An 18,478-nucleotide genomic window follows, 5' to 3' on the forward strand; every position below is an offset into this window, starting at 1 on the left:
AAAGGTACAGCAAAGCCCCATTTTTCTATAAATACCGTCCCCTCTCTCTCTTTCAGTTGCCTGCGCGGATGGGACCCTCTCAGAGGGCTGAGGAGTGACCCAGAAACTGGATGTACCAGCCAGGGACACTTCTCTGATTATAGCGCCTGTGTTAACCTCAGCTTCGGAGCACCAAAAAGAAAGATTGTGACATGTCCAAGGTTACAATAAAGTAGATTAACAGAAGTGATCAGCTAAGTTGATGCTCTACAGGTGCCAATTTATTGTTGATGTAAAGAGTAAGATTTTGTTACCTGGTTAATACAGGGTGCGGTGCTTTAATGAGGAGACTGCAGGACAGCACAAGTGTCCCTGAATGGCAACAAGACATATTTTAAGTAGATTTAACAGACAATACCAGTCAAAAGTTTAGAAACACTTAGTGCGACTATATCGACTTTTCTTAATTGACACTATTTACATTGTGTGACTCTCGTTGAAGACTTTAAACTATGAATGAACAAATGGAATAATGAAACAAAAAAAGGTGAAATAAAATAGGTTTTATACAGTATTATTCAAAATGGCCACCCTTCATTCGTGGCATTTTCTCAATGAGCTTCATAAGGTCCAGTGAAGTGAAAACCATTGAGAAAACGTCAAGTGTGCAAAGTAGTAATCAAAGCAAAAGGTGGCTACTTTTAAGAATATATGTCAACTTATTTTGTTTAAATGCCTTCAGTGAGAATCTACAAATTAAATAGTCTTTAAATAAAGGAAGATAAATTAATTATATCACTTATTCATACCGCTTCGATCTGTGTGGGCTTGTGCAGCCGGGGGTCTTCCTCGGTTTATTCATATTTGATTGTTCTCTCTTGAAACACTCAAAGTGTCTTAACTATGCTTAAATATCAAAGAGCACAAATAAACATAAAAATCTTAATTACAGGAGAAACTGTAAAGAGCATAACATTTCATTCTCATCTTGAATAATAACACTGACACAATAAAATGAAATTGTGTTTTTTACATCCATTAAGTTTTAAGAGCTCTGTCAAATGAGTTAAACACTAAACCACGGATACAATAATTGTTCAGGGGTAAAAGATGCATTCTCCCCGTAGAATAATCAATATGAATAAGAAAAGCTGGTTATTAAGCATTTAATCATTGGTGACCACATAAACATGGTTGTAAATGTTCACTTTAAGTGAAGTGTGTAAAAAAAACAATTCCATTAATTTATTTAATGTCCAAAGAGTTTCATGGTTTCATCTTGGCTCAGACGACAAAAGTCTGGATCTCAACCTCTGAAGACGTCAGGACATACTCCTCTTGTTGCTGTTGCTCAATCTGAACACCCTCGTCATTTTCGGGTGTGGTAACCACGGCGACTGTCCCCTCAGGGGTTTCCACAGTGCCAGTGGTTCCAAGCAGCGTGCCATCATTAATAGCAGAGGCCAGAGTCATGGCGACTTGCTCCGTCAGGCTCTCAGGAGTAGCAATAGTGATGGTGTCCCCACAGTCGGAGATGGACAGCCCTTCCTCGTTGGCCCCAACGTTGCGCACAATGATCTGAGGGCTTCCTGTGCCAGCTCCATGTGACTGGCTGACGATCTGCTGTACTACTTTCATGATATGGCTACCCATCTGAGAAGAAGCAGATAAGGTACTAAGCAGAAATCACTATTAAATTCCAAACCTTTATATGGGCTGTAATGTACTGACCTCGTTCTGGCTGTCTTGAAGAAGGGTGACTTGTTCCTCTTGTACGTCTTCCTCATTTTGAGTCTAAAGCATTCATTGAAAAAGAGTGCAAGCACAAATGTAAGAAAGGGCAATTAGAATAAATTAATAAATGAATACAATTATTCACTATAGAGGATCTTTCCGTTTTATATGTACTATTCTGACAATAAGTGTATTAGCAAACTTCTTATGATGACTTAATAGAACACTATCCCACCTTGATAATATACTCCTGTGTGTCAGCTACAACAGAAGAGAACTCCACAAGAACAGCATGAGGGTCTTCTGAGATAATAGCAGTTGTCGCCTGCTGTTCACAGGAATCATCTTTTTGGCAACCCCCTGATTGCCATTGAGACAAAGTCGTTATTTAAACTAACAACAAAACATAGACAATAAAGTGTCTATTTCACTGACCTTTTGCGCGCATGTGCCGATTGAGGGTCCCATGCTCAGCAAACCCACGACCACATTTAGGACATTTGTATGGCTTTTCTCCAGTGTGATGACGGATATGTCGCACCAAAGATCCCTTTTCTCTAAAGCTTCTCGTGCAGAAGTGACAAACATATGGTTTCTCTTCACCATGTGTGCGCTCATGTACCTGCAGGGCATTCTGTGCACATTCCAGACAGACATTTCTTATATTACAACATACACAGGTGTAAAACATTCCCAGTGCTGTTATCTACACTTGTGCTAAGAAATTCTCTTAAAGAGGGGGTATTATGCTTTTTTCAATCACATAGCACCAGTCTATATCACACTACAATGATGACAAAACCTTCTGTTGGTCTGTAAATGCAGCAAATTAAAATAACTGCCTTGTATAAAATTGCTCTCTCAAAATGGCTGTAGCAAATGTCTTGAAATAGGCCTCTGTCTCTTTAAGAACCTCTGACCCTTTCCGACACGCCCCCTCCACACGCTGTCTGTGGCATCAGTGGGGAGGGGCTTCTGCTGAGGAGCAGTGCTTGGTTACTCGGCTGGTGACGAAAGCTCGGAGGCGTCTCCGGGAGGTGGAGGCGTTCCTAGGAGGACTCAGGCAAACCTATCCATAAAATAGCTGCCATCAGAGTTTTCACTTCAGGCATTTTTTTAATGAGGGAATGACAACATAATAACATGATGTAAAGCTTGAAAAAGTCGATTTTGCATAATACCCCCTCTTTAAACATGAGCATACTGATCTAAACATTTTGAGTTTAACGAACAGTAACTCTGCAACAGCTTTGTATTAAATTAGGCATAAAAAGGCAGAATTTACTGATTAAAAGTTGCCAGTATATTAAATGTATTTTATGTATTTGATTGCTTGGCCAAACCCCAACATGAATTACCTTGGTCTTGTAACCCCTGTCACATTTGGAGCAGTGGAATGGCCTTTCATCTGAATGTGCCCTCATGTGCTCTCGAACATGACCAATGGTTTTGTAGAGCTTTCCACACTCCCCACATTTGTATCGTCTTTCACTGACATGGACTTCCATGTGCTTCTTAAGTAGATAACCAGACAAAAACTCCTTCTGGCAAATGGTGCACTTGAACGGCTTATACCCTGTTAGCCAAAAATAAAGAAGTCAAAATTTACAGTAAAAATAATAAAATTGAGAGAACGCTTACCTAAATGACCTTTGACATGAAAACGGAGGTTGTTGATGCCCTTAAATGTACGTGTGCAATGGGGACATTTATGTAACTCTGAATTTGAACTGTCACCCTCTCCATCATCTGTCTCCTGGGGCAAAAAACAACAACAACAACAACTTAATTTCCCCATTCTTAATTTCACCAGAGTTACACATACAGTCAGGAAACTGAAGTCTTACTTCAACATCCATTTCGATATTTTCAAGTTCATCTTTGACATGGATTTCAGTGATATTTTCTGCTGTTTCAGGGCAGACAGAGATTACATTGGTTATCGTAGACTCTTGTGAAGTCCCGTCAACCACAGTCTCTTCTGTTTCCAGAGCTATCCCAGAGTTCATGATGGCCTGACAGATGAGGCTGTCACCTGCTGCTGCCGCTAAGGCTTCAGCTTGTGCCTGATCAACCACAACCTAGACATACATAAAGGATTTATAGAAGAGAATGGTAGGATGCATTACATGCACAGTAAGTATATTTTACTGACCTGCTGTTCTTGAGTTGTTTGGTCTACAGCCATAGTAAAGTGAACTTGGTGCAGGACTTCCTGGGATCCCACATCAACTACATTAACCACAGCAGTCTGTGTCCCTAAGTCCACATTTTCATCTGGGTCCTGTTGCACTACTATTACTTCTTGTGGTTCAGCTGTTGACAGACGATCAGTTTCAACTCCTGAGAAAATCAGAGAATATTTGTACAATACACTAAGATCTGCACAAATCTGGCCCCCTTCACAAAGTTCCTTCACACAAACACACCTTTCCGTGCTCCGTCTTTGCTGACCAGTATCTCCTTGTATTGAACAAAGCGGATCTTTTCTGTGCATGGAGTAAGAGACTTGAGGTGTCTCGTAAGAGCCCCTGATTCTCTAAAGGACTGACCACACAGGGTACACCGATAGGGTCGTTCATCTAAAAAGAAATAGGAAAGGACATTTCAAAAATGTGTATACTAAAAAATATTATGACGAGAGCGTTTCATTACCAGTGTGACGCCGATTGTGTCGGATCAAAGACCCTTTTGTTCTAAAAGATGTGCTGCATAAATCACATGTGAAGTTTTTCTCATCTGTGTGTGTTTTCAAATGAGTTCTTAAAATATTAGCCTGCCAAGTAAACAAACAGTTTAAGATATATGGTAGCTGTACAGTCACCTTTTAAATAAATTCCAGTGCCAATAACTTACAGTTTTGAATGTCTTCTCACACAGATGACACAAATATCGGCCTTCAGTGTTCACTTTGAAATCATTTTCATTCTCAGGTGCACTATCAGATAGATCCCTGTCTGACAGTCCATGGGACAGGTTGGTGGCTTTATGTGAAGCAGTTTTCTTCCTGCGGCCGCGACCCAAACACTTGTCATCTGTTCGAAGAACGAACAAAGTCTTAGCAAATATGAGAATAAATAAGATTTCTGATTAGTATAAATATTTGACGTACATTCTGTTGTTTTAGCCTCTGATTGGCAATCGCTAGATTCAGCCGCCTAAAAAGATCATGTTAAAGTTAAATACATATACGTGCCTTTAATAGTATACAATATACAGGCATGTATAAATACTTCTTGGTTGGTGGTATCCCTCTTGCAGGTTTTGTGCAGCTTGTGCTGGATGAAAGCATCCAACGTGGAAAACTCGGTTTGACAGCGACCACATTTGTGCACATCTTCATCTGTATGACCAAAACATAAAAGTGTAATGAAATAAGATCGAATACAATCAACGCTTTACTTAGATTGATGTTTCACTTCAACAGCTAATAAATTAAGCATTAGCTTGTTTTGCTAATGGCAGCTAGCTTAGCTGTCGGATTTGCAATGAAGACGTTTGTTGTTGATGCAGGCAAAAATTTGCAAATAAAGGTGATGAAGTCTGCTTATTTAATGAAGTAACTGACCCTCATCTCCCAGACTGGAGTGAATGGTGATAGTCTCATTGCCGTCTCTCGTTTGCTCTGTCTCTGCCGTATTATCATTTTTTACATTCATGTCGTTCAGCTCTGTCGCAACGCCGCTACTGAGGGAACATGGCGGATTTACGACCACGTAGTCATAACAACAGCGCATCGTTTACTTATGGCACAAGTATTAAAACGAGATCTGTGATTCATTAAATGTGTCTACAATGTAAGGATATATACCTAATTATATAATGTTATTAGGACAAGATACAATATGCAGAATATTGTAAAATCATACTGTAGTGTGCCTTAGCGAACAGCAGTCGGTGCTACTACCCCGCTGGCATGAGAAAGCACCTGAAGAAGAATAGTGATGGCGTCCGTCTTCAGCGGTGTGTTGCAGCTGACCGACCTGGATGATTTCATCACACCGTCCCAGGTACTCATTCTTTTAAATTTAACTTAACTTTCGAAATGAATTAATACTATTGACTTATGACTGTAATAGTTTTATAGTTTTGTAACCATTGCTACCTAACCATTGTCAGCTGCGCCTTTAGTTGGTGCTATTTGTTTTGGACAGTCATTGTGACATGCAGAAAAGGTCTTGTGATGTGGTTACAAAACTTCTACCCTACATGTAACTTTGTAAGTGCCTAAAACAGTAAACTAGACTAATCAATCGTTTTGTGTAAAATCAAGCATTGCTATTGTGCTGCACTATAGGTTATTGAGTTTATTTTACTCTTATCTATTTTATCTCAAAGTCCTTCAACAGTGGCGTAGTTTTTACCTTTACTTAAGCATTAACATCAACATCTGGCTGCTTGCTGTAGATCTCCCATGAAGTACCAAATACAGCATAAGCAATCAGTTTTTGGTAGTTTTGTCTTTTTCATGTCAAAGTCAACAATAACAATAACTTCATTGCGTTGTACTTTGTTCACAGGAATGTGTCAAACCTGTAAAAGTAGAAAAGAAACAAGGAAGATCAGTTGCCAAAATCCAAATAGAGGACGATGGAAGTTATATTCAAGTTAATCAGGTTTGTGAATAGTTGCCTCAATGGGGATTTGTATTTATTGGTAAAATACACACTTAATAATCCTTTACTATAGCGTCTAATGCTCAGTTTCTATTTTGTTGTAGGATGGTGAAAAACAGAAACTAGAGAGAGCCAAGATCACACTCAATGATTGTCTGGCTTGCAGTGGCTGTATCACTTCAGCTGAGAGTGTCCTTATCACGCAGCAGAGCCACGAAGAGCTTTTCAAAGTGCTGCGTAACAATGTATGTACAAAGGTAAAATGGAACTAAATATGCCTCAATTTGTTCTAAATATGCTTGGTTATTTGTGCTTATCATACAGACCAATGAAAAAGAGCAGAAGATAGTTGTGGTGTCTCTGTCACCTCAGTCGAGAGCATCTCTCGCGGCGCACTATGGCCTCAGCAGTAGCGAAACTGGAAGACGACTTACGACTTTCCTAAAAAGCCTAGGTAATGTTTTATTTCATACTTTTGTCAATGAACACTAGTGTGTCATCTTACCACTATAATGGATGTGCCACAGGGGTACACCATGTTTTTGACACTAACTTTAGTCGGACATTCAGCCTTTTGGAGAGCCAGAAAGAATTTTTGGACCGATTTCAAAGAAAGGAGCAGGATCACAAAGCTCTGCCCATGCTGACATCTGCCTGCCCTGGTAGCTACTTTGGTTCTATTTTTTTGTGAGAAACTGTAATATTTGTATTATTATGTAGATTTTGTTTTGTTTTTTTAGGCTGGATTTGTTACGCTGAAAAGACACATGGGGAATTTATACTCCCTTACATTAGCTCCACCCGTTCTCCTCAGCAGATGATGGGATCACTAGTTAAATGTTATTTTGCCGAGCAACAGGTATTGCCTGTAATCTGAAATATTGAAGTAATATGTAACCAGTCTTTGTATTTATTTTATTTTGTATGTTTTGTACCAGGGGCTTAGCCCTCAGCAGATTTACCATGTGACAGTTATGCCATGCTTTGACAAGAAACTTGAGGCATCAAGGTCTGATTTCTACTTGACAAACAACGAGACCCGAGAAGTTGATTGTGTTATTACTTCAGGTCACTAGTCTCTTTTCTATTCTAAATTCAGTGTAAAATAAAGTTTAAAATATTATATTGTTCCTTTTATAGGTGAGGTTTTGAAAATGCTGGAGGAGGAAAACGTAAGTCTCACTGATGTGACACCAATGCCACTTGACACTCTGTAAGTTTGGTATTTACAAATGAGCATTTATTTCATGAATGCAATTTTGACAGTTATTTCTGCAACATGTATAGATTCAGTAATGTGAGTGGAAATGAGTACTTGAGTCATGCAGGGAGCAGCTCAGGTGGCTACCTTCATCATGTTTTTATTAATGCTGCAAAACAGCTGTTTGGAGAGGAGATCAAAGAACTCACATACAAGACGCTCAGGTTAGTCTGAGCTCAATAAATATTCAGATTATTAAAACTGACATAATAAGATACATTTGTTTTTCCACACAGAAATAAAGACTTCCAGGAGATTACTTTGGAAAGAGATGGTGTTGTTGTGTTGTCCTTTGCTGCAGCATATGGTTTCCGCAATATTCAAAATCTTGTCCAAAAACTCAAGAGAGGAAAGTCGCCTTATCATTTTGTTGAAGTCATGGCCTGTCCCTCAGGTGAGGATTTGCTTTGAACTTGAAACAAGAAATATGCACATTGTGTCCAAGTAAAGTATGTAAAAAATATAATTGTTAAAAAAAACACTGAAATTTTAACTGAAATGAAAAATGTTAACTGATTCTGAAATTTTAACTGGTGATGAAATGATTGCTCATTTTCCTAGGGTGCATCAATGGTGGTGGACAAGTGAAACCTTCACTTGGTGAAAACCCAAAAGAGCTTCTCCACAAAGTGGATGAGTTGTACAAAGCAGACCTTCCAGCTGTACCCGAAGAGGACACTCATGTGGCTGAGCTATATGAAACATGGCTGCAGAGTGTAGGCAGTGACAGAGCCAAAGAGCTACTGCACACACAGTACCACACAGTCGAGAAGATGACAAACGGACTTGTTATGAAGTGGTGATCAGCAATAACTGGACCATGATGATTAACTCATCCAGAAGTTTTACTCGGTCAAAATTTAAGCTGTGACAATGTAACCAACCAACACATTATGTAAATGTGCATGAAGCGGGACCTCACGTATAATGACTAACATAAGGCTTACCGGTCATTTCTTTCTCGCAATATATTTGTGTTGCCATATTTATGATAAAAATATATATTTTTGAATAAAGGTACAGAAAATTTGATTGAAAGTGTTTAATTGTATAAATTGCACTAAATTAGATTATATGTTTCAATATAGGAGAATGAGGCACAGAAGGAAAAAATAAGGTGGGGTTACATTTAAGATCTATAACATTTGCTACAATAATGATGCTATGTCAAGGAATTTATATACAGTATATGTTCTGAATGTTTTCCTTACCTTAAGCAGAAATTCATTCACATTAGCAGCTTTAATGCGTCCCTCCTGAGCTGACATTAGTGGCACACATCACCTCATTGAGTGGTTAGAAGTATGAATTATACAGGCTTGTGTCTACTGTTAATTGCTTTCTACATTTAGCACCATTAAACTGTCACTCAAGGCCTAAAGAGTCCCCATTCCAATGCCAACATTGCGTGTGGAGGCAACCTTTCCTTTGGCTTTTTAAAATTATCTTTCTCCTTACGCAGGACCCTCAACACCTCTATGGGATCTGTTTTTCCAGTGAACTTCTGAACTCCCTCCTCTCTGTGGACAAAAACGTTTCAAGGTAGAATTTTAGAAATCCATAAGGTTGATATACTCAAGTTAGAACATTAACGTACGAAAGACGAAGAAAAGGGTTGTACTCAAATTCATCCATTAGAGTGGACGGCACAGTGGGTTTGTCATCATCGTCTCTTGCCTGTTTAGAAATAACATTTATCAGAACAAATACAGAGTCTTTGCATAATGATTCCTACATACTCTGGCCCAGCTCAACATTTCTTTGACTTTTTCATTTTCTGGCTCAACGAGCATGGCAAACTTCAAATTCTTTATGGTGTATTCATGTCCGCAAAAGATCTTCTGCAACACAATACACAAAAAGATTTGTTTGGCACAATGGGTCAATAGTCAGTGCTTTCTTTGTGCAGTTCATGAGTCAGCCTTGGGTTGAGGTCATCTTACAGTGTCCTGTGGTAGTGAGCCCAGTACTTGGGTGAGGTTATGATGCATCTGTTCTGCTGTACCTTCAAAGAAACGTCCACATCCACCAATAAACAGTGTATCTCCTAAATAAAATGCAGCATTCGTGTTACTAAAATGTTTCTATTTCAAGCAGTATACAGTATGTATCGTTGGCAGTACCTTGAAATACAGACCTGTGAACACAGCTGGGGCATCACTGCACTCATCCTCCCAGACAAAGTAGCACATGTGACCAGAGGTATGGCAGGGTGTGAATAGGCACCTGACATTGATGGAGTTAAACTGCAAAAGTAAAATACAGAATCTTAAATACATTTATTCTTTCACTGATTGAAGTCCAGTTACCTTTAGTTCCTGAGCATTGGACACTTTGTCAGTGAGACCACCGATGCGGTCATCTCCTCCATATACTTTCAAACCAGGAATCTCTTTGACAAGAGTCTCATTTCCTCGTGCATGGTCCCTGAGAAAAAGCAGCACGGATAATTACTAATCATGTTTATTTTACACTAATAATATGCCCACTATTAAATGGTGCTGGAAGTAAATGATACTAACCAGTGATGGTGTGTAGTGAGAACAGCTGTGAGAGACAATCCCTCCCTCTTGATAATCTCTAGCAGCTAGAATAGAGACAAATGCATGTTTCATTTATTTAACTTCAATGTGGGAATATGTATTAATTTTCTCCTGATTGACAAATAGGGCTACTGATTCATAGAGGTTACTGCACAGTCCAGTGTTATGAGACACGTTGTTGTGATGGTAAAACCCTAACCCGGTGGGGGACGGCTGGATCCACGGCCAGAGCCTGTTTACTCTCCTCCTCGATGACCAGGTACATGTAGTTGTCCTCCAGGATGGAGATCACCTTTACCTTCATGGCATTCACGCATGCGCACAGCGGTGCTCAGCCCTTAGAGAAAATCAAAACGTTTAACTGGTTTTCCATTTAACACCTTTAAATTACGGCTACATTATATTAAAAAAAAGTTAAAGCAGTCAAGTCACTGCAGTAAGACAGGCTGAGACTAAAGCAAACAAAAACTGTACAACATGAACTAACTTGGCATGGTTTTTAAACAGCATTACCTACATAAATGCACGAGTGATTTAAATACTACCTTACGCGGAATGATGTGAGTCTATGCGCCAAGTTGTTTATCCAACATTTCGGCTCTCGATAGTGATAAAGGAAGTAACAGCGACACCACTGTATTTAAAACCAGACATTTTAATCGAACCAGACACATTCAACATTTGAATACTCATCTTTATAAGCAATTAATGTTCATTTGGATAACACAGGTCTTGGTCAAAGCAAAATAATCATAATTAATAATAAATTAAGACGGTGTGTTGTTTTTACATTGAACACGAGCCTTTATCATAGGCCTATTTAACCACACAAATGTGTTTAAATTCAATTTACATTTAGCTTGGTTTAATTAAGCTTTTTTTTAAACACATATTTTAATCTTAAAATCTTTTAAAATTTAGATTTTAAAGCTATTTATAATATATACATGCCGCACACTGGTTAGGCTTCCCTTCTCATTTACCAAACTATGAATTGAATGAAGTGAAATTGATGTGATGTTTAAAGTAAGAAAAACATGGACCGCTTAAATCAGGAAATGTCCATTCTCTCCAGTATACAAGTGCTAACAGTGGTAGAAGATAAAATAAATGAATCACTCTTTAGGGACACGGAAAGAGTCTTTTGCTTTGCGGAGGCTTCTCATGGTTTCCACTGGGCTTGTTTGCTTGACATGATCTTGCACAGACTTCTCTCTTCAGTTATTAAGGCACAAGAAACAGAATCATTAATATTAGAAAATACATTCTGAAAGTTTTGTCAACTGTACATACTTGACTCTCATAAAAGGGTTAAAAGTGAATTCATCAGCCAAAGTGGACGGGATGGTAGGTTCACCGTTGTCACATTTCTCCTGCAGAAAATTGTATAAATAATACAACAATCAAAAGTGTCTGTACAACAAAATGTATAGGCTATGTATGACACCACACACTAACCTTTGCCCATGCAAGCTTTTTCCGAATAACTTCATTGTCTGGTTCCACGTGGCGTGCAAATTTCAGGTTGCTGACAGTGTACTCGTGACCACAGTACACACGCTAGAACAAAGGCCAGTTTATCCGTCACTTATTCTTTAAATACAAAATGATTAGTCAAAATGCAACTGAACAGAAAAGGTTAAATTACAGTTTCTGGTGGGAGGGATCCAAGAATCTCAATCAATGCTCTGTACATTTGCTCTGCTGTTCCTTCAAAGAATTTACCACAGCCGGCCACAAACAAAGTGTCACCTAAAAAGATGGGTAACACATTTTTTTTTTTAAACACATATATTTTGTCTGTAAGTAGCCATTTCAAAAGACATACCTGTAAATACGGCAGGTGGTTCAGTGCTGTTTTCTTTGGTCACATAGTAGCATACATGACCTGTAGTGTGGCATGGGGTATGAAAACATTTAATATGAAGTGATCCAATCTGAAAAAGAAATTAGCTTGCAACAATGGGTCTCATTCTCTGCAAGTGTATTTGTGGAAGAGGCTGCATTCACGTGACGTCGTAACATTCTTGTTGCTCTAAATGACCAGAGAAAATGCTTTTTTCGCAGAGGGTAACCAAAGAATGGGTTTAGATCTGGACCTAACCGATTTAAAATCTCATGTTTGGCTGGCTTTAGCCGACATCATGGAGACAAGCTGGAGACTCCCAGTAAAGTTACAAGTCAAGTGTGAGGAGAGGTGGGCTGCTCACAGCAAAGAGACATGTTTATTCATCATGTTTATTCTATTTATTGGGTGAAATGTTAAGCTGTGTGGTTTTAAGTTAAGAGCGTATAGTTTAATAGTGACTGAGGAAGAATTTGTCTTCTTGCTCTGAGCTGGTTTGTGGCTTTATAAGTACTAGGCCTATCCAAATGAAACAAAAACTGACATAGAATTAAAAGTGGATTTGTGGATATTCTTTTTATTGATTTTATTTCGAAAACTATGAATCCATCACTAACTTAGATTGGCCCCTGTCCTCCATTTAAGAAGTTCAGATCAAATTCTAAAGCGCAGTGATTGCAGCCCACACAGGGTATCCACATTGGAAATAAAGATAAAACCTTCAAACGTTGCAAATTGAGTGGCAAGTCAGTTTGGAGACTTGCCACTCAATCTGCGGCCTCTATTCATGGTAATGGAAAATTTACTTTGAAACTATGGGAATCCGGAATTTTCTTTGTAATAGCGTCAACCCTGTCGTCGGCTCCATAGACCTTGAGATTTGGCATTAACTTCACCATCTTCTCATTACCACCTGCATGGTCCCTGTAATAATCAATCATCATAATTACAGTGGCTATTTTTGAATCACTGATGAATCCCTGTGCATTAATGTGACACGTTGTTTCTTACCAGTGGTGATGAGTGGTCAAAACTGTTGTGAGCTTCACACCGTGTTTTCTGACGGCTTCCACAACCTGTCAAATCAAGAGCGTGATTGTAAATTAAGCTCAGGTACCTCTAAACATTCCTTCACATCATCTTTGCACCAAACCTTTATGGGCTCGACTGGATCAACAATTGCGGCCTCTCTCGTGTCGGTGTCTATCAGCAGGTACATGTAGTTGTCAGAAAGTGCAGGGAGAAGTTCAATCTTCATGTTTGCTTGTTCCACCAGAGAGCTTTTCCTGACAGCAGAGTGAAGCAGGGCAGCTGCTTGAGCCTGGACCTCAAATGGGGCTTTAATAGAAAGAAAAAAGAAGTTCACTAATAACAATTATTTATGACACCAACATAGCTTTTGCTGACTTGAAATGTCGCCATGGTCCACTAAAAGCTAGTCCTCCCGTGTAGTACAAAAAAGCTAACACATTTTCTTGTTTTCTTACCTTAATGGACAGAGTAAAGAGCCAAAATTAAATGTTGCTTAAAACGGATCCTTTCAAGTACTGTTTAACCAATCTAACTGCTGTGTAAGAATGACTCAGCGATGTAGCCTCTTGTCTGCTCTTGACAGCTCACATGCTATCTGCTGTCAAAAAAGGTAAACATGCCTTTCCTGGTTACTTAAAAACAACGCGTTAGCCGAGCAAGCTAAATGCTAAACCATTGCTTAGATTGGTGCTAATCACGTTTCTGCAGGCAACATACCGAGTTTCAGGGTTGTCACAGCTCCAACCAGAGTGCAGGCACCCCTCACGAGTGTCTTCAATAACATAACAGCTTCAATATCCTTATCATATCATTAAACCAGAGAAGTTTAGTTTTGGTACAGTTCCGCTTCCACCCACTTTTCAACTTTGACCTCCAAGACTCCACCAATCCCCACCGGGGGTGTGTGATTCGCAAAGATACGTAGCGTTACTTTAAGGATACAGTTGGACTGTTTTTAATGTAACGCGTAAATATATGAGGGCAGTAGTAGCAATTGTTTTAAATTACAGCCGTAATATAATGTTTGCTTTACGGTGTAGGTGAGTTTTTTGTCCATTAACGCTTGCCGTAGGGTAATTTTAACTAGACAAGTGGGAATGTAGGTCCGAGGAGGGGTCAAAGTCTGCAGTTATTATAATACACCCATGGTTAACAGGAGCAGACTGCTTTAGGACGACACAAACCTACAGTAAGCCACAATGTCAGCCCGAAATATTACACGATTTTGGGAATGGGGCAGGAAAATAATTTGCGTCGGGAGAAACTACGCAGACCACGCCAAAGAGTTGAAAAATGCAGTTCCCTCGGAGCCGGTGGTTTTTCTAAAACCGCCCTCGGCGTATGTCAGAGAGGGGTCCCCCATCCTGGTCCCTCTGTACTCCAGCAACCTGCACCATGAGGTGGAGCTGGGGGTGGTCATTGGCAAAGGGGGGACGAGCATCCTCCAGTCGGACGCTATGGACCACGTCGCAGGATACGCTCTATGCTTGGACATGACGGCCAGAGACATCCAAGACGAGTGCAAGTCCAAGGGTCTCCCCTGGACCATGGCTAAGGCGTTCAACACGTCCTGTCCGGTCAGTGAGTTCATCCCCAAAGAGCGCATCCCTGACCCTGCAAAGGTCAAACTCTGGCTCAAAGTGAACGACCAGCTGCGACAGAGCGGCTGCACTTCGCAAATGATCTTCTCTGTTCCGTATCTCATCAGCTATATCAGCGAGTTCATTACTCTGGAAGAAGGGGACATTATCCTGACGGGAACACCCAAAGGCGTATCAGCTGTGCAGGAGCATGACGAGGTCCAGGCGGGCATAGAGGATGTTCTGACCATGACTTTTAAAGTGGACAGAAACGAGCGCTGAGCACAAGTGTCGAAAAGATCTGTGTTCATGTTTTGAAACCTAATGCCACGTTGTGACCAAGAGGTGGCAGCATCATCTCAGGTCCCACATCTTGTTGGTCTGGCTTCTTGGACAAATGCTTTCCCTTAATGTGCTGTTACGGTCTACTGCTCCCATAGTTAGCCATATTCAAAAGATTAATGAATAATGTGAAAATTATGTGACAGAGTGATGAATAAATACATGAAATGCATAAGGATGTATTTGTTTTTTGTGTGTGGTGGTGGGAGTGGCCTGGGAGTCTCTCTTCAGTTGAATTTTCTCAAACAAAAATTAAAAAAATGGCCTTGTATCAAATGTACCGAAGAGTTATTAGGCTTTGACAAGTTCAAGCCACAGTCTTACGAGACAGTTGAGCATCATCCTCTATTCCATGTCAATTCTCCCACAGGCCTCTCTATTTTCAGGATCAATCAGAGCCTCTCTCAGCCTGTCCCGGGTCGGTCTGGTGTAACCTGACTCTGCGGCGCTCATCTCTCCTCACCTGAAGGCATGTTATCTCTGGGATTCACACACAGCTCCATGCCCCGGCCTTGAAGACGCCCCGGGCTTCACTGTCCATCACAGAAACAGGTATGACAGTTCAATTAGATGTGGCATCAACGGTGGTGGCTGCTTTCTCACACCAATCACAGAGCGTACCACATGCATGTCTATATTTTCTCAAGAGCATTGTGCCATTGGGTTTAGGCTGCTTTCACAAAGGCTTCAAAGTTCAACCTCAGCACTGGTTCAGTTACCATCACATCTAGGGGTATGTTGTCATCGTGTTGGCCTGGGAAGGTGACACTGTAGGCAATGATGTCACTCAGAATGAAAACGCTGAAACTAAGCCAACCTGAGATACAGCAGACATCCTTTCATGAACACCGTACATTTTATACCCTCTCTAATCCTGCCTAAGAGACTTCCGACAAAAGAGAGAGAGAGAGAGACTTGCTGCACCTCCTGTTTGTGTTTTACGTGGCATGTTGCACCCGGACAACACCTGCTTATAGCCATGGGCTCATCACCGAGTTCAGAGTAGAAGGATATAGTACTTCTTGTTTTGGAAAAATGTACTCAACAATGTTTGGAGAAATGTTACATGTCTGTTTTTACAATATACAATACACAACAAATATACATACATAACAATTTCATTTCAATAATGATACAAAAAACTATTATAGGGCCTTTAAGTGTAGCCTAGTCTGGCCAAATACTCTGAAACACAACCAGTTTTGTAAAATTCCTGTTGTAAAATCCCATGTCCTTCCCGCTCGAAATGCATTGAGTTATTCCATTCAATTGAAAAATCCCTCTTCCCCCAAATTACTTTCCTATCAATTAAATTTGGAGTCACGACTTAACAACATACTGTGAGGCCCCAACCGCAAGAGAAAGAGAGGCAGAGAAAATCCCTGAGCATTACTTTCCTGAATTGTCGGAGACTGTGGTATGGGTGGAAAATATAGGAACCGTCTTCATCTTGTGGCAAACCACTTTTAACACAGTAATCCTCACTTCTTTATCTGGTCGGTCCCTATCCTTCAGCACTGCTCTGGTCTCCTCCCTGCAAATGTTTCCCATTACTTTGCCATGTGCTTGTTTTTTCCCTAAATAAGAGCCATCTCACCGAACCCTCATCACCTCTAATCTCACAAATTACCAGTGGCCCTGTAATGCAATCCTCGTCGGGCCATTTTCACTCAAGCAAACAAATCCACAACAGGAGGAATTCATGGTATACCTAGAATTGTGGTTTAAAATCTTCGGAAACTGCATTTAGAGTTAAGTGAAACAAATTGCTATTCCCAGTAAGAGGAGATTTATGGGTAATGTTCAATTGAGAACAAAAAAACTTCAAAATGTTGTCAAAAAACTATGAACATTAATGGGTTTCATTACTTACACTCCAATGTATGTTTTTGGATAAATTACATAGTGGAATTAATTGAAACTTCTTGGCCTAAATGTGTTGTTTTGTTTCAGCATTGTAATGAAGCTTAAGTATCATCGACCGGACAGAATTGATTGAGAAGAGAATATTTTGAGTGTATCTCCGCACATCCCCCTCCTGTTAAAAGATGTACTGCAAGATACCTATTGTCCATGGTGTAGCCTGCCTCAAGCCCATTGTTGCCCCATGCTTTTTCTCCAGTCCCCTCAAAATGTACACTGGTTCTTTTGCTGAATTAAATATCCTGCGGGAAGTGAATGGGACTTGTCCATTAGATAAAAACGCTACAGTTTAGGTCTCTGTGTTGTTTCCATTCATTTATTTTCTCACTTCATTGCAGTGTGTAAAGCAACAACTTTACATCTAACTTAGTGCTCTTTTAGTTTAATGACCCATTGCGAATGGGCTGCCCTGGACACAGTCAAACCAATACTTTCACCATATGGCAGTCAATGTTAATGGCAGCTATCAGAATAACTGGTAATAGCAAGTCATAAACTTTGTCACAGATGAAGTGAGTCGAAAGCTGTTTTTTAGTGTGGTCCACGGCAGACGCATAAAACAGGGACGGGGTTTAACTGCAATGCCAAACAGGAATGGGTTTCCCCAATCCTGAAGTTGCCCTGATCAGAAAACTGGAATATACATAATCTTAGAGTTAGACATGCCATTAGCCTTGGTCAGTGCTTAATTTAATCCGCATTCCCCCAATTCTCAGTTTTTCAGGGTAAAGGATCCGGGAAATATTTAGGAGGATCCGGCAAAAGATTGATCTGATATAATGGTGTTTAATGAGAGTTTTCCGGCAAATGTTTTGGCCTGTTCCCCCAATCCATCACATCAGACAAAACGTGTTCCTGCAACTACACATTTAAAAATTAAGCACCGGCCTTGGTCCTTTTACTATACATTTCTATATAGCTACATTGGTGTTTGTCATGAGTCTTTAGGCTAATTATTTTAAGTTTTATTTATGCCACACTGTTAAATATGCTCATTAAAACCATCTGTTGTATATAACCCATATTGAAAAAAAGTTTTGCTTTTTTTTTTACATGACAGAGCTCCATTAAAAAAAAAAGGAGGCTTTTTAACTTTGCTGACATATTTCATGATTACAGGCTGTGGTGAAGGCAGACGGTGCTTGTGGTGGCCCTGTGTGGAAGCGGTGAAATGGAAGCCGTAGTGTGAGAAGGCCCCTGTACAAAACAGTCACAAGAGCAGAGGTCTGAGAGAGCACACACAGAATAAATGATAAATAATTATGCAAAATACTGCTATTCAAAATATGTTTGAAAAATATGATGACAGAACCTTTTCAAAAAAGTTTGGACAATGGCAAAAAAAGGACAGCTCTTAAATTGAGTTCCACAGTTTGGGGCAGTCGCTGACCCCAAACTCTGTGGGATTGCCTCCAACCGATTATTATATCTATGTCTCCAACTAAACATTAGAGCGGCTGGTAACACTTTATTTTACACTACCCTTGATACATTGTACCTAAGTAATGGGCTTTGTAACAATGTGTAATAAGTTGTACCTATGGGTTAGATACACAATGGAATAATATGTATTTGTAGTTTGTAGGTACATAATGTAATAACACATAATTCTAACTCTAACC

General features: G+C 39.9%; 5 protein-coding genes across 7 annotated transcripts; 2 read left to right on the forward strand and 3 right to left on the reverse strand.

Moving 5' to 3' along the window:
• Positions 1-1,219: 1,219 nt before the first annotated feature.
• On the reverse strand, positions 1,220-5,420 carry e4f1 (E4F transcription factor 1). 2 transcript variants are annotated; one of them, XM_079565046.1, is made up of 14 exons: positions 5,282-5,420; positions 4,947-5,056; positions 4,826-4,871; positions 4,570-4,748; positions 4,369-4,489; positions 4,143-4,295; positions 3,869-4,056; positions 3,561-3,794; positions 3,355-3,466; positions 3,072-3,289; positions 2,149-2,347; positions 1,949-2,073; positions 1,711-1,773; positions 1,220-1,632 (listed from the first exon to the last, which is right to left on the reverse strand). In XM_079565046.1, exons 1-14 carry the CDS (start codon positions 5,370-5,372, stop codon positions 1,264-1,266), a joined length of 2,208 nt encoding a protein of 735 aa, XP_079421172.1. In that variant the 5' UTR covers positions 5,373-5,420; the 3' UTR covers positions 1,220-1,263. The 2 variants fall into 2 exon arrangements, with proteins under 2 accessions (XP_079421172.1, XP_079421171.1); XM_079565045.1 differs by having other exon boundaries at positions 3,355-3,469.
• A 237-nt stretch (positions 5,421-5,657) lies between these two features.
• On the forward strand, positions 5,658-8,713 carry narfl (nuclear prelamin A recognition factor-like; the record flags this gene model as incomplete). Its single annotated transcript, XM_079564249.1, has 11 exons — positions 5,658-5,723; positions 6,234-6,329; positions 6,434-6,574; positions 6,654-6,783; positions 6,857-6,991; positions 7,070-7,188; positions 7,268-7,397; positions 7,470-7,542; positions 7,617-7,754; positions 7,827-7,984; positions 8,152-8,713. The coding sequence occupies 11 exons, from the start codon at positions 5,658-5,660 to the stop codon at positions 8,391-8,393; spliced, it is 1,428 nt and encodes a 475-aa protein (XP_079420375.1). The 3' UTR covers positions 8,394-8,713.
• Positions 8,714-8,716: 3 nt separating this feature from the next.
• On the reverse strand, positions 8,717-10,771 carry hagh (hydroxyacylglutathione hydrolase). The gene is made up of 9 exons (XM_079565089.1): positions 10,679-10,771; positions 10,333-10,470; positions 10,113-10,177; positions 9,900-10,017; positions 9,728-9,836; positions 9,534-9,637; positions 9,330-9,431; positions 9,188-9,267; positions 8,717-9,110 (listed from the first exon to the last, which is right to left on the reverse strand). The coding sequence occupies exons 2-9, from the start codon at positions 10,435-10,437 to the stop codon at positions 8,960-8,962; spliced, it is 834 nt and encodes a 277-aa protein (XP_079421215.1). The 5' UTR covers positions 10,438-10,470; positions 10,679-10,771; the 3' UTR covers positions 8,717-8,959.
• A 115-nt stretch (positions 10,772-10,886) lies between these two features.
• LOC306969717 (hydroxyacylglutathione hydrolase, mitochondrial-like) lies at positions 10,887-13,875 on the reverse strand. 2 transcript variants are annotated; one of them, XM_079565420.1, is made up of 9 exons: positions 13,729-13,875; positions 13,133-13,317; positions 12,991-13,055; positions 12,786-12,903; positions 11,962-12,070; positions 11,782-11,885; positions 11,592-11,693; positions 11,427-11,506; positions 10,887-11,348 (listed from the first exon to the last, which is right to left on the reverse strand). In XM_079565420.1, exons 1-9 carry the CDS (start codon positions 13,793-13,795, stop codon positions 11,249-11,251), a joined length of 930 nt encoding a protein of 309 aa, XP_079421546.1. In that variant the 5' UTR covers positions 13,796-13,875; the 3' UTR covers positions 10,887-11,248. The 2 variants fall into 2 exon arrangements, with proteins under 2 accessions (XP_079421546.1, XP_079421547.1); XM_079565421.1 differs by having other exon boundaries at positions 13,757-13,868.
• Positions 13,876-14,071: 196 nt separating this feature from the next.
• Positions 14,072-15,029, forward strand: fahd1 (fumarylacetoacetate hydrolase domain containing 1). Its single transcript, XM_079564957.1, has one exon. It carries the CDS (start codon positions 14,211-14,213, stop codon positions 14,871-14,873), a length of 663 nt encoding a protein of 220 aa, XP_079421083.1. The 5' UTR covers positions 14,072-14,210; the 3' UTR covers positions 14,874-15,029.
• Positions 15,030-18,478: the final 3,449 nt, after the last annotated feature.

The sequence above is a fragment of the Gobius niger genome, assembly GCF_951799975.1.
Source record: "Gobius niger genome assembly, chromosome: 10".
In the NCBI taxonomy this organism is placed as follows: Eukaryota; Metazoa; Chordata; class Actinopteri; order Gobiiformes; family Gobiidae; genus Gobius; species Gobius niger.

Excerpts from the sequence above, each read along its gene's own strand:
- e4f1 (XM_079565045.1), bottom strand. The coding sequence starts at position 5,372 with ATGAATGTAAAAAATGATAATACGGCAGAGACAGAGCAAACGAGAGAC. Across the intron at positions 3,470-3,560 it reads ATATCGAAATGGATGTTGAA|GAGACAGATGATGGAGAGGG; the intron begins GTAAGACTTCAG and ends TTTTTGCCCCAG. Across the intron at positions 2,348-3,071 it reads ACAGGGGTTACAAGACCAAG|AATGCCCTGCAGGTACATGA; the intron begins GTAATTCATGTT and ends GAATGTGCACAG.
- hagh (XM_079565089.1), bottom strand. The coding sequence starts at position 10,437 with ATGAAGGTAAAGGTGATCTCCATCCTGGAGGACAACTACATGTACCTG. Across the intron at positions 10,178-10,332 it reads ATCCAGCCGTCCCCCACCGG|CTGCTAGAGATTATCAAGAG; the intron begins GTTAGGGTTTTA and ends TCTCTATTCTAG. Across the intron at positions 9,432-9,533 it reads GCTCACTACCACAGGACACT|AAGATCTTTTGCGGACATGA; the intron begins GTAAGATGACCT and ends ATTGTGTTGCAG.
- LOC306969717 (XM_079565420.1), bottom strand. The coding sequence starts at position 13,795 with ATGTTATTGAAGACACTCGTGAGGGGTGCCTGCACTCTGGTTGGAGCT. Across the intron at positions 13,318-13,728 it reads TGTGACAACCCTGAAACTCG|CCCCATTTGAGGTCCAGGCT; the intron begins GTATGTTGCCTG and ends TTTCTATTAAAG. Across the intron at positions 11,694-11,781 it reads GATCCCTCCCACCAGAAACT|CGTGTGTACTGTGGTCACGA; the intron begins GTAATTTAACCT and ends CCTTTGTTCTAG.
- fahd1 (XM_079564957.1), top strand. The coding sequence starts at position 14,211 with ATGTCAGCCCGAAATATTACACGATTTTGGGAATGGGGCAGGAAAATA.